The following is a 12968-nucleotide window of genomic DNA, read 5'->3' on the forward strand; positions in this document are numbered from 1 at the left end:
CTAAATCACCTTTTATTTCAACTACAAAGCCATCAATTAATGCTTATTTTATGTGTCTTTTAGGACATCTCTGATTCATTTGCATCCTTGAAGAGCATCTACAGAAGAGGAAGGAAAAGATGGGTGTGAAAACATTTACTCATAGTTCCTCTTCCCACAGCCAGGAAATGCTTGGAAAGCTAAATATGCTGCGAAATGATGGCCATTTCTGTGATATCACTATCCGCGTCCAGGACAAAGTCTTCCGGGCACATAAGGTGGTGCTAGCAGCTTGCAGTGACTTCTTTCGCACCAAACTTGTAGGCCAGGCAGAGGATGACAACAAGAATGTGTTGGATCTGCATCATGTTACAGTGACTGGCTTTATACCCCTTTTAGAATATGCTTACACAGCCACTCTGTCAATTAACACAGAAAATATCATTGATGTTCTAGCTGCAGCCAGCTATATGCAGATGTTCAGTGTTGCTAGCACCTGCTCAGAGTTCATGAAATCAAGCATTTTATGGAATACACCCAATAGCCAACCAGAAAAGAGTCTAGATGCTGGACAAGAAAATAACTCCAACTGCAATTTTACTTCTCGAGATGGAAGCATTTCTCCAGTGTCTTCAGAGTGCAGTGTGGTAGAAAGAACCATTCCTGTCTGCCGAGAATCCCGGAGAAAGCGCAAAAGCTACATTGTGATGTCTCCTGAAAGTCCTGTAAAGTGTAGCACACAAACAAGTTCTCCCCAGGTATTGAATTCTTCAGCTCCCTACTCAGAAAATAGAAATCAACCAGTTGACTCTTCTCTAGCTTTTCCCTGGACTTTCCCTTTTGGAATTGATCGAAGGATTCAGCCTGATAAGGTTAAGCCAGCAGAAAATACCCGGACTTTAGAATTACCTGGCCCATCTGAGACAGGTAGAAGAATGGCTGAATATGTGACTTGTGAGAGCACAAAGACTACCTTGCCTCTGGGTACTGAGGAAGATGTCCGGGTCAAAGTAGAAAGGTTAAGTGATGAGGAGGTCCATGAGGAAGTATCCCAGCCTGTCAGTGCCTCTCAGAGTTCACTGAGTGATCAGCAGACAGTGCCAGGAAGTGAGCAAGTCCAAGAGGACCTTCTGATTAGTCCGCAGTCTTCCTCTATAGGTATAGTGTCTTCTGTGTTTTCCATGATGCTATAAAGTCAAGTCAAGCATTTTTAAGTGCTTATTAGGTAAAAGTTTTGTGCTGGATCCTGTAGGAAATATGAAAAAGAATAAAACATGGCAACTGGATTTTTTTAAGACGCTATTAGTACTATAATTTTTTACACAAGGTATGCATTGAGAAAGGAAATAGTTGAACATTATCTGATGGGATATATATACATATGATGGCACAATTCTTATATGTATGTGAATTTTGAACTACTTTCAATGCAGAAAGTACCAGTTTAACAAATCCAGTTAGTGTTTTATTCTTCATTAAAATATTTATTGAAAACTTACCATGTGCCGAACTTGGGAATCTGTGTTAAAAAAGACATATATAGTGCCTGCATCTGAGGAGTTAATAGTCTAACTGAGGTAACATGAGTAAATCAGTGATTCAGTGATTAGCGCTCGGCCAGAGGTGTGGACACAGTGTTACGGGTTCACAAAGGAAAGAGCTAGTTAACACTGTATATTGGAGCTGGATCTTAATAGCTAGGAGTTCTCCCAGGTGAGGGAATGACATTTATTTGAAAATGTATAAAAGCACAGGAGTGTGGACCAGCATTGCATGTTTGGTAAAGCAGTGAATTCAATGCATGATCATACGAATAAAGCTTGGAAACCTGCAAATATGGAAAATAATGGGGAAATAAGACAACATGAGCAGTTGAGAACATGTTGTGAAAAGCTTTGAATGCTAGTTTAAGTTAGGATTGCATTCAACTGCATATAGCAGTCCCTTCAAAGTGGCTTAAACCAAACAGGGTTTTATTTTTATTGCATAAAATGTACAGAAATAGGAAACCCAGGACTGGCACAGTGACTCTAAAATATAAGCAGGGGCCTAGGCCATACTGTTATTTTTATAGCCCACCCTCCTTTTGTCAGTTTCATCCATATGCTTATTTCTTCATGGTTGTAAGATTTGTGCTTCATTTTTAGTCTCATATTCTAGAAGAGGGTAGTACTTGTATCAGGAAAGCACAAATGTTCCCCGAAGTCCCAAAAAACTTCTGCCAGATGATGTCACGTGGTTTTTCCCAGCTGCAAGGGAATCCCAGGATATATGTGTACTAGTTGAGTACGTAACTGCCTTAAGCAGAATTTGAGGAGAATGGATGTTGCATGCAGCTGGCAGTGTCTGCACAGCTAGGCCAGGTAAGCTTGGATTTTATCCCAGTGCTAATAAGGAGTCTACCTTGATGGGAATAAAAATACAAAACGTTTACAGATATTTTAGGAAAATTAATTTGATACTGGTATGCAAGGGAGTTGGCAGAGAAGAGACAGTCCAAAAACCACGTACAATACAGTTGTCTTTGAATGAAAATGCTTAGAGTAAAACTGTACAGAAAGTAGATATTAAGAGACTTTATAAAGGAGGAATCATGATGATACTGAATATGTGTATTGAGGGAATAGGAGGGGCCGAGGTACCCTGGATGACTAGGAAAACAGTGATAACATTTTATCATATTCATTGATTCTAAGTCATAGTTTTTCATGTTTTATTGTCTTTGAATTCAGATGTGTCTTACAATTAATCTTTACAGTTACTTTTTCTTTCATAATGGTACTCAAAAAATTGGTAATCGTATAATAGATAGAAATCTATAAAATGCAATAACTACAATATGAAAATCAGTGGGAGGAAGTGGAAGCCCAGCTTTAAGAGTATGTCAGCAAAGTCAGCTCTGTGTGAACCATGCTCGGGTGATAACCAGGCAACATCATGCCACAGAGCAGTTGAAAAGGCTGGGTGAGTGAGATCAAGACTGGAGATGACCAGTTTGGGGCTTTTCTTTTTGCAGTGACGGATTGACTCTCAACAGGAAGATGCATACATAAGAGCCAGAACCAAATCCTTGAGAAAAAACTATAATCAGGGAGGGAAGAAAAACTAACAAAGATTAATAAAGAGGATTTCTCCAAAGGATTGGAGAACCAGGAGGGCCATATTAACTTCATTAATTTCTTGAATTTCGGTCCACTGTGTGAGTTTCCCAGTGCTGCCACAACAACATACCACAAACTGGTTGATTTAAAATGACAGAAATTTATTCTCTCATGGTTCAGAAGGCCAAAAATCTGAAATGATGGTGTTGGTAGGGCCATGCTCCCTCTGAAGGATGTAGGGAAGGATCTTTCTTTGCTCTTTCCTCGCTCCTTTCAGCTGCTAACACTCCCTGACGGTCCTCAGCTTGTCGCCGTGTCTCTCCCGTTTCTACCTCCGTTGTTACGGGGCCTTCCCTGTGTCTCCAGCTCCAAATCTCCCTCCTCAGGACACCAGTTATTGGACAGTGGCCCACTCTGCTCCAGGATGACCTCATCTAACTTGATTACATTTGCAGAGACACCTTTTTTTATGACTGAGGGCTAAGATACGATATATGAAGGGCCTGTAAAAGGGAGTCTACCTTCTGACGTGTTTAAAGGAAGTTATTAAACTTTTGTTAGCTGGGTCAGGTGGAGGATAATAGATCCAGCAATCTGTTATATTCAGATTAGTAGCTGTGGTCTAGGAAAAAAACAAGAGTTTTGTTTTTCCTTAAGTGGCTAAGAGATCTTAGAGGGGTCAAAAACAATAGGATGAAGATGAAAGATCATATTGGTTTTGATAAGCGATAATAAAGAAAAGAATACTGAAGAATCAGAAAATTAATCTGATTTTGTCACCTTAGTAGGAGCTGTCCATTTTTTAACTCGGTATCTTCTGGAGAATCCCTTAGAACGAACGTATATATAGTCAGAAGGCTGTGATACGTGTCTTTTAAGTTGGGAAACATGTATCCAACGAACAACATCTCAGGTGTAACTGCTGAGTCAGTTGATATTAGTGGAAGGTTTTCTCTGGTGGCATCTTTTTCAGGAGACCAAAACTCCAGATTTTGAGGCATTCATAAGCTCATATCTTTTTGTGATAAACTTGGAGGCATCATTGTAGTGTTCAGTTGTGTCAGCTGGTAATAGGGTAGAACCTAAGATTTAAACTATAATTCCCACTTGAAAAAGGCAGGCTATTAACCCGTAAGGAATCAACTTGTGGGTCCCAGAGAGGATAATCTCACCACCATCAGGGTTCGTGGCAGTGGTTCGGACTGTAGAAGTTTGAGAGCTTTTGAGTGCTGTGATAAATACAGTTTTAGAATTCCATTTGTTCTCTTTATTTTTCTTGAAGTTTGTGGATGATAAGGACAGTGGATAGTCTTGAGTAAAAGATAAAGCTTATGGAGTTCTTTAATAACCACGTCAGTGTAACGTGTGGTCCTGTTACTAGAGAAGTAGTTGGGATTTCCCCCGTCAGGAATACAGGATCTAGTAATTTTTCTTCTACCATTACAGCATAGCTCTTTAGCATGAGGAAGCCTCAGTCTACCCTAAAAATAAACAGTAATTGAACAAACTCATAGCTCATTTGGAGGTATTTAAAGATACACCTCAATGCTTGGTTCCTATCCTTGTCATATTAAGGTCATGTCATTGCCAAGAAGGCCATACACCGAAACATCCACGGGAATACTCTTACAAAGTCCCCACTCCATTGTTGGTACAGTGTTGATGCACCTCAGATGAACAGTCTTGTTCATGTCAGAAGCCCCTCCCAAAATGGCCACTTCCAACTCCAGATTGTCCTTGTTGAAATCGAGTCAATTGAGGGAGAAGTGTGACGAGTCAGTGTTCCAGTGAGAAAACCTGAAGGAAGCAGGTGTTGGCCGGGCAGAGGTGTCATGTTAGATGGGGACAGCCCACGAGAGCTGCAGCAGTGCATAAGACAACACTCGTGTGGCTTTATTTCCACTTATAGAGGCCAGTGGTCATTGGTCAGGGCACCAGACAAAACCTCCTGGTTCTGGGCGTGTGAAACTAAGCAGAACAGTTCTCAGGACACAAAGACAGTTGAAGTCAAGTCATCTTCATTGAAATATAACTTACACTTGAAATGGGTGAATTTTATGTTATGTATAGTGTTGTGGTTTTTAGTATATTCACAGAGTTTTGTAATTATCCCCAAGTTTATAACATTGTCATCACCCCAAAAAGAAACCCTGTGCCCCTTAGCAGTGACCCTCTCCTAGTCCCACCCCAAGTCCGAGGCAACTGATACAACTAATACACTGTCTGTATAGGTTAGCCTGTTCTGGGTGTTTCATAGAAATGGGATCATGCAATATGTAGTCTTTTCTGACTGACTTCTGTCATCTTCCTTAACATTTTCAAGGTTCATATATGTCATACCTTATAAAGTTTTAAAATGTTATTGCCAGACATAGATCTTCTGAACTCAGCCTCTGGGGTCAGTTCAGATGGACTAATCAGGTCTCTGTCCGTCCTCTCATTATGGTATATTCCTCTTGTAGATAAGAGTCAACACTAGACAGACTGATCCTAGGAGCAGACGGACAGATCCTAGAAGGCCAGAAAGCAGTATCATAAGGGAGCAATGACAAGTCCAGTTGGACAACTAAAATAGTCCCCAAGCAGAATAGGGAATACTTTCTAGGAAAACAAGATAAACCCAGCACTGAAGGGCTTCAGTGAAATGTTTGAGCTCAGTTCAGCGTGAACTTACCTCCCAGCCAAAGGCAGGTTTTACCTCAAAAGAAATTTTAGGTATGCACTCTGTTATCCGGGGTCCCAGTGCCAAGCACTGAGAACTTCAGCTGAATCTCGATGAGTCCTTCTTGCTGCTGATGCCCTGTTACCAGAGACACACCTGTACTCACCTGCAGCACGGAGAGTACGCACCATGGGGTCTTTAGAGCTTCTCAGTAGGAGAATTTTAGAAAGGGCTTTTTAGAAGATTTGGGCTTGTTAGGTGATTTTAGGGAGGATTCAAGAACAAAGTGGGGTTTGCTCAGGGACTGGCAATGTCAGAAAGCATGGATGACTCTCTTACATAGGATCTTAACAAATATCTAGGAACGCAGACCAAAGTGAACCTAAAGCAGCAGTTACTTCCATTAGAGAGGAGGTTTCGTATTGTTGTGTTGCACAGTGATCTCCCTGTACTTGTGCTTAAAAAAAAAACTATGTGTTTGAGACCAGTGTGACTGAGTCTGATGTTGGTGTTCTCTGAAATTGTATGTCCAGCAGAAAACACCAGAGCCTAGCTGTGAACACCAGGCCCACTCCTAAGTGTCAGTATCAGGCCAGTTCCTGAATGTCAGGGGCTGCTTTTCTCTTTCTTGAGTATGAAATGAGGTACTGTATTTAAAACATTTAGAGCAGTGGCTGGCACACGGTAAATGCACAGTAGTGGATAGCCACCGTGATTGTGTTTCACCACCAGAAGGGTTTTCTTAATTGTCTTAAGTTCTTAAACAATAGTTCGGGAAAACAGGAGTCAGTTTGATGAGACAGAAGCTATCATACAGCACCCCTTAATGCTGGACGGGATAAGATAGCTCTTAACGTAGAAAGCTGATTGTTTCTATAAGTCGGCTTTAGTATTTCATAAGAGAGGGTTCTATTCTGAATTCTTTACTCTCATTACCACTGAGAGCAGCATCTCTGTAGTTTAGAAAGGAAACTTCATTTTAATAATTCAAGAAATATCACTGTCACCTCAGGTTAGTAATACTGCTTTTATATCCTGCTATTAGATCAGTTTAGTTAAAATTCTAGTTAATATGATTCCTTGTGTTGTCCTGACAGAAACCATCATCTCAGGAAGAAGACTTACAAGGTGTGTTTCTGCTGATAGTTGCATAAGTGATATAACACTGTTTATGTGTCCGCAGTATGGGTAGGTTTCTAAAAGTCCGTTTAACTTAGTTTAGCTTGGAGTGGTTTTCATGTTTCACTTTTGGTGCATTTAATAGCTATGGACAAGCCATTGTTGTCCTTTTCATGCTCACTGTCCTTCAGATTAGGGATCTAGAGGCCAAAGTTTAGATAGTTTAGAATGTGGAAATAGATTTCTTTTAAGAGGGACCATCTGCTAGATGTGTCCTGTACTCTGTTTTAGTTTTTTTGAGTAGCTTGCTTTTTAAGCAGACTCTTTGATAATACTAGGACCAATCCAAAGCAGACTGAGTTTCAGTTCACCTCACTAGTCCCCCTCTGCCTCCCAGAAGCAGTACAGCTTGCCCGATGGTGAGGAGCAAATGTCAACTAGGTCATCTTCCTGGCCTATCCTAATCACACCTCTCGGCCTTTTTTGCAAGTCTTTACTGATAAGCTGTAGTAATATTGCCTATGCTCTGAATAACTACACAATAGTATAAAGCAGATTTTTTTGTGTCCATGGTGACCAGGTCAAATATTGGGATTTTTTTCCAGTTTTTATTCTAGGGTAGATTGAAATGTTAGTGTTTAGTTCCGTTTTCTTTAAGGAGAAAAAAAGTGACAATGGGAAGATACTGACAAGTGAACAACTCTTAAACAAAATGCAGCATTATCTGGTCCTCCATCCCGCATCTGGATTAAAAACAAATGAGGTCAGGAATAAGCTGGGTAAATAGGCATAGGGGGAAAGCATAAATGTCTTTTGATAGTAAAGGAAAGAGCAGAAGAGACATGCACCGAAATGCCACACACACACCAGTAAGGGTGAGATGAGGGGCCAGGAGGAACGAGGTGCCGTTGGGGATGAATGTAAACTCAGAGTCTTATCTCCTTTCAGAAACCTCTGTCAGTGTATTAGAACATAATGTAATAATTGTGTTCTTAACGATTGCTGTGAGTGATAAACAAAAAAAAAAATTATACTTAGTATTCTTTAAGAAGTCAAGGCAAAATACAACCCTGTCACAAATTTTCTAGCACAAATGATTTAATAAAGTAACTTTGGATGCCATAAAAGGGATTAGGTTAGTTTTTTGGAAAATTTTACTTAAGTGGAAAATATATTCGTTTCCCAATGTCAGCTAATTCAAGTGTTCCAAAGGGGAAAATTGAAGTATTGGATTCTGAATTTTCATTGGGAGGACATTTCATTCTGTGTGTCCCTTAACAGATGATATTAAATATTCACATGTATATGGTGTTGTACAGACTGTTACAATTAGTACATTTTAGCTTTCATTAAAATACTGCAACCAGAAGAGTGCTTGAGGTAAAGGCTCACAGCTTCAGAGGCTCTGTCTGTTCACGTGGGGCAGTGCAGCTTTCTGCATAAGGTAAAGACATTGGCAAAGTTCAGTGCCTGATGAGAACAGGATAGGTTATTTGGATCTACTCTCCCACTAAAAACAATATGATGGGGTTTTTTAAAATCACCTTTTAAAGTATCTGAAAAAAATGGTCAGGGAAGTGCTAGGTGAACTTTAGGGCGGAAGTCTGACCCATATCATAGCACTAAAACCAGTTTTCCCTAAGACATTTGCCAAAACACAAGTGGGTTTTGGTTCATCAACTCAAAGAGTAGAGGAAACAGAGGTCAACCAGAGCATGTGAAAGCTGTGAAGTCTTAGAGATGTTGCTCCACACATTTTAGCAGGGACCCAGAGTTCACTGTACCACTAGAACTAAACTTGCTCCCTTCCTCCCGACACCAGAGGGCTGTAGAGACAGTTGCCTTGGCAGTTGGCTGACTAGAAGATGAAAAGGGAAAAGGGGAAAAACATATCCATGAGAAGTTGTGGCCACAGACCAGCATCTTACAGACTTACATCCTGGTTATTCCTTGTGTGGGTAGGCCAAGGAATGTCAAACAGTGAATTTGGTTTAGATGGTACCGTCCAGGAGCCTGGCAGAGACAAACATAAAGTTTCTCTGGAAGAGGGCATATCCGTCCTACCCTCAGGAAATCAGTCCCCTGCAAGTCATTTTCAAGGGCAGTAACCTGTCAAAAACAACCAGGGCACACAAGGAAACATAAGTAGCCAAAATAAGGAACTCCGTTAACATATTGGCAGCAGACTGGATTTAGCAGAAGAGAGAATTGGTGAGTCAGAAGATAATTTAGAAGAAATTTCCTGAATACTGTACAGAGAGACTGTTACTAGTCAGGGTTCTCCAGAGAAGCAGAGCCAGTAGCAAGCACATACATATAGCTGTATAGGAAGGGGTTTACAAGGAGGGATTCACTCACCTGCCTGTGGAGCCTCAGAAGCCCCACAGTCTGCCATCTGCAGGTGGCAGCCCAGGAAAGCTGGTGGTTTAGTCCCAGTCCAAATCCAAGGGCCTGGGAACTGGAGGTCTGAGAGTGTAAGTCTCAGTCCAAGTCCAAAGGCCTGAGAACCAGAAGTGCCGATGTTGAAGAGCAGAAGAGAATGGGTGTCCCAACTCAAGCAGAGAGCGTATTTGCCCTCCGTCCGTGTTTTTGTTTAGCTCAGACCGTCAACAGAAACCCACCTGCATTGGTGAAGATGATCTTCCTTATTCAGTCTACCAATTTAAATGCTCATCTCTCTGGAAACACCCTCACAGATACACCCAGAAACAATATTTTACCAGCTATCTGGGCACCCTTTAGCCCAGGAAGTTGACACATCAAATTAATCATCACAGAGACAATGGTAGAGACTACAGGTGTAGAAGAGAGTAAGGGTTATGGCCGATACAACAGATCTGATAGGAGTCCTAAAAGAGGAGAGAACGGCTGAAACTTTTCCAGAATTGACGAAAGACACCTATCCATAGATTAGAGGGCAGCAAATCCCAAATTGGAATAACGAAAAGAAACACAAACCTAGACACATAGAGAAAATTCCGAAAAGAAATTTAACAACAGATTATCTTCAGAAGAGTATCTGGCTTTTTAATAACATTAGAAACTAGTGGAACGATGTACCCAATGTGCTAAAGAACATAACTGCCGATCTAGACGTCCACACACACTGAAAATGGCTTTCAAGGATGAAGGAGTTGAAATAAAGACACTTAAAAAAAAGCAAAATTCAGCAAATCATCACTAAAGAAATGCGTCAGGTAGACATAAAGTGGGCGCAGATGGCAGGTCTAATATACACAGAAGAATGAGGAGCAAAGGTAAACATGAACAAATGTGGACAAACATTGCTTGTATGAAAGAGTAGGAGCTTATTAAAACAAAGAAGTAAAACATCAGACAGTATTTGTAAATTACAGAATGGAAAATGAAGTTAAAGTGTTCTAAGATCCTTCTCTTGTCCGGGAGGAAGTCAAGGTTTTGTTTAGACTTTGGTAAGTTAAGTATGTGTCTAATTTCCAAAGCAACCATAAAATGAATAGAGAAAGATTGTGTAATTTCCAGAGTAATAGAAGAAAGGAAACTGAATGATTATTCACTTATATTCAACAACCGAATTCTAAATTGTATAAAGAAATGCAGAGGGCCAGGAATAGCCAAGATGTTTAGGAAGCAGATGAACAAGGTGAGAGGATTTGCTCGACCAGATACCAGGATTTATTTAGAAAACACAGTAACTAAAGAACGGCATTTATGAAAATACAAACAAGCAGATGGAACTGGTAGAGAACCTGGAAACAAACCCATGCATTGAGAGCACTGCAGAGCAGGGAAGAAAAGATGGGCTTTTCAATAAATGTGTTCTGTCACAAAGTCCACTCCGGGTGGATTAAAGAAAAGACCCAAATGTCAAGGACACAACATTACTCATAAGATAATTTGAGATAGGGGAGGAATGTTTAAAACAAGCCCCAAAAACCATGACCATAAAGACTGATAAATTCAACTAAATTAAAATATAAAACTTTTGGTCATCAAAAGAAACCATAAAAAGGGGAAAATATTTGTAACTTCTTTCACTGACAAAGGCCTTGTGTCTGAAACATGAAAAGAACTCATAATTTTTAAGAAAGACGACTCAATAGAAGACTTGAACAGGCATTTCACAGAAGAAGGGTTCAATAAATGAAGCAGAAAATCATACCTGTCCTGTGACCCAGCAAGCCCGTTCCCGAGTCTGGATAACCCTAGAGCAGCATGGGTATGTGCACTGAGTTACTTGTACAAGAATGTTAACAGCAGCTTTGCTCCTAGAAGCCTGAAACTGTCCCTCAGGAGTGAATTGGACAGATTATGAATTTTGTACACCAGTGTTCAAACTTCACTTACATGTAACAGCATGGTGAGTCCACAGTACTGAAGGAAAGAAGCGAGACCCAAGAATACGTGTAGTGTGACTCATTTTATGTAAAGTCTGCAGCCAGACAGCACTACAGTGAGGGTGGCAAGACTCTTCCATAAAGGGCACGATAATAAATCTTTAAGGCTGAGCTGCTGTGCGGCCTCTGTCCCAAGCGTGGTCACTCCACTCCGCCGCTGGAGTGTGAAAGCAGCCCTTGATGGTGCTCGGCTGTGTTCCAGCGAAAACAACCCCTAGCTTGTGGGAACGTGTATTGGGGTAAAAAATTACTTTTAAAAGGAAGGAGGCTAAGAAGAAAGGGAAAGAAATGATAACCATGAAAGACTGGCTAATGGTTGCCTCTTGGAAGGAGGGCTTTGTGATCGGGGATGGGAATGGGGACTTCAGGGACACGGCCGTGTTTTAGCGGGCTTTGTGTGGAGGTTGCACAGATGTGCACTGGACAGGTATCTTTTTAAGTCTGTGTAAAAAGAATGTTGTATGTGCAGTAAGTAAGGCATATGTCACAGTAAGTTTTAAAAAATAAAAATTACCAGTGCTTCCTTAAATGACTGTTACACACCAATTTTTTGTGAACTTTTTAGTTTAATTTGAATTGCTCTACTTCTAAAGTTTATATCAAAGAAATACTCCTTAAGGAATTTGAGTAGTAGTATAAGGCTGTTGTTTTTAAAATATTTTTTTTAATTGGCAGGGGGAGGTAATTAAGTTTTATTTCATTTTTAGAGGAGGTACTAGGGATTGAACCCAGACCTGAAGCGTTCACTCTGCCACTTGAGCTATACTCTCCCCCTATATATGGCTTTTTAAAATCACATAAACTTTTTTTTTTTAGATAAAGGTCCTGAGGATTGAACCCAGGACCTCGTGCATGCTAAGCATGTGCTCTACCACTGAGCTATACCCTCCCATCAGATAAATATTTAATTAAAGTAAAATATAGAACTTTTGACTAGTAATTCAGAGTATATACATTGATAATCTAGTCAGAAGCTTGGAGATAGAACTTGAAATTTATATCTTGCCTTATTTACACTTAGACCAAAGTATTGATAGCTTTCCTCTTTCTTTTATTCACAGGCTCAGTAGATGAAGGCGTTACTGAAGGCTTACCTACACTTCAGAGCACTTCCAGCACTAATGCTCACACAGAGGATGATGACCGGTTAGTCCTGAAACAGCATGTCGTTTTCTTGTACGGACTGTGCTTGTAACTCTAACTCTAAATTCAACATTTTATCTAGGAATTATATAAAAGTTTATTGGGACCTGACTTTACGTTTTTACAGTCATGAGTTAGCAACATCGCTAATACGTATTGCTGGCCTAAATTAGACCATCTATACAAGGTCTTTTTTCAGCATTTCCAAATGCATCCTGTCCCATCACTTTAAACAGTATCTATATCAGGGGTTGGCAAATGGGACCACAGGCCAGTTCCAGCCACCACCTTTATTTGAAAGTCAGGTTTTATTGGGACATAGCCATGCTCATCTGTTTACATTTTATCTGTGGCTGGCAGAGTGGAGTGGTTGAAATAGATCATGTGGTGTGCAAACCCTTATCTGTATAGCCATGATTCCCCAGTCGTTACCTCCACCTTGACCCTTCCTGCTTTTGATTATTTTCACATAGATGTAGAAGGGGTGTTGCAGAACTCATACGGCCAAGACAGAACCCCAGACTTCTACCTCCCCTTCAAAGCCTGCCCCTCCAGTCTCCCCATCCCAGTGAACAGCATCATCATCCC

At 40.6% G+C, this 12968-nt stretch overlaps 1 protein-coding gene across 5 annotated transcripts in view; it reads left to right on the forward strand.

The window, feature by feature from the left end:
• Positions 1-12968, forward strand: part of ZBTB44 (zinc finger and BTB domain containing 44) — a 44977-nt gene that overhangs the window by 19378 nt on the left and 12631 nt on the right. For 3 of the 5 annotated variants that reach the window (XM_032472531.1, XM_032472532.1, XM_032472533.1), the window contains exons 2-3: positions 64-1137; positions 12299-12383. In XM_032472531.1, the coding sequence (XP_032328422.1) occupies positions 120-1137; positions 12299-12383 (1103 nt within the window). In that variant the 5' untranslated portion in view covers positions 64-119. Of the gene's footprint in view, positions 1-63; positions 1138-12298; positions 12414-12968 lie in introns of all 5 variants that reach the window. The other 2 variants (XR_004316936.1, XM_032472530.1) reach the window with 1 other exon arrangement.

This window comes from Camelus ferus, chromosome 33 (assembly GCF_009834535.1).
Source record: "Camelus ferus isolate YT-003-E chromosome 33, BCGSAC_Cfer_1.0, whole genome shotgun sequence".
Taxonomy (NCBI): Eukaryota; Metazoa; Chordata; class Mammalia; order Artiodactyla; family Camelidae; genus Camelus; species Camelus ferus.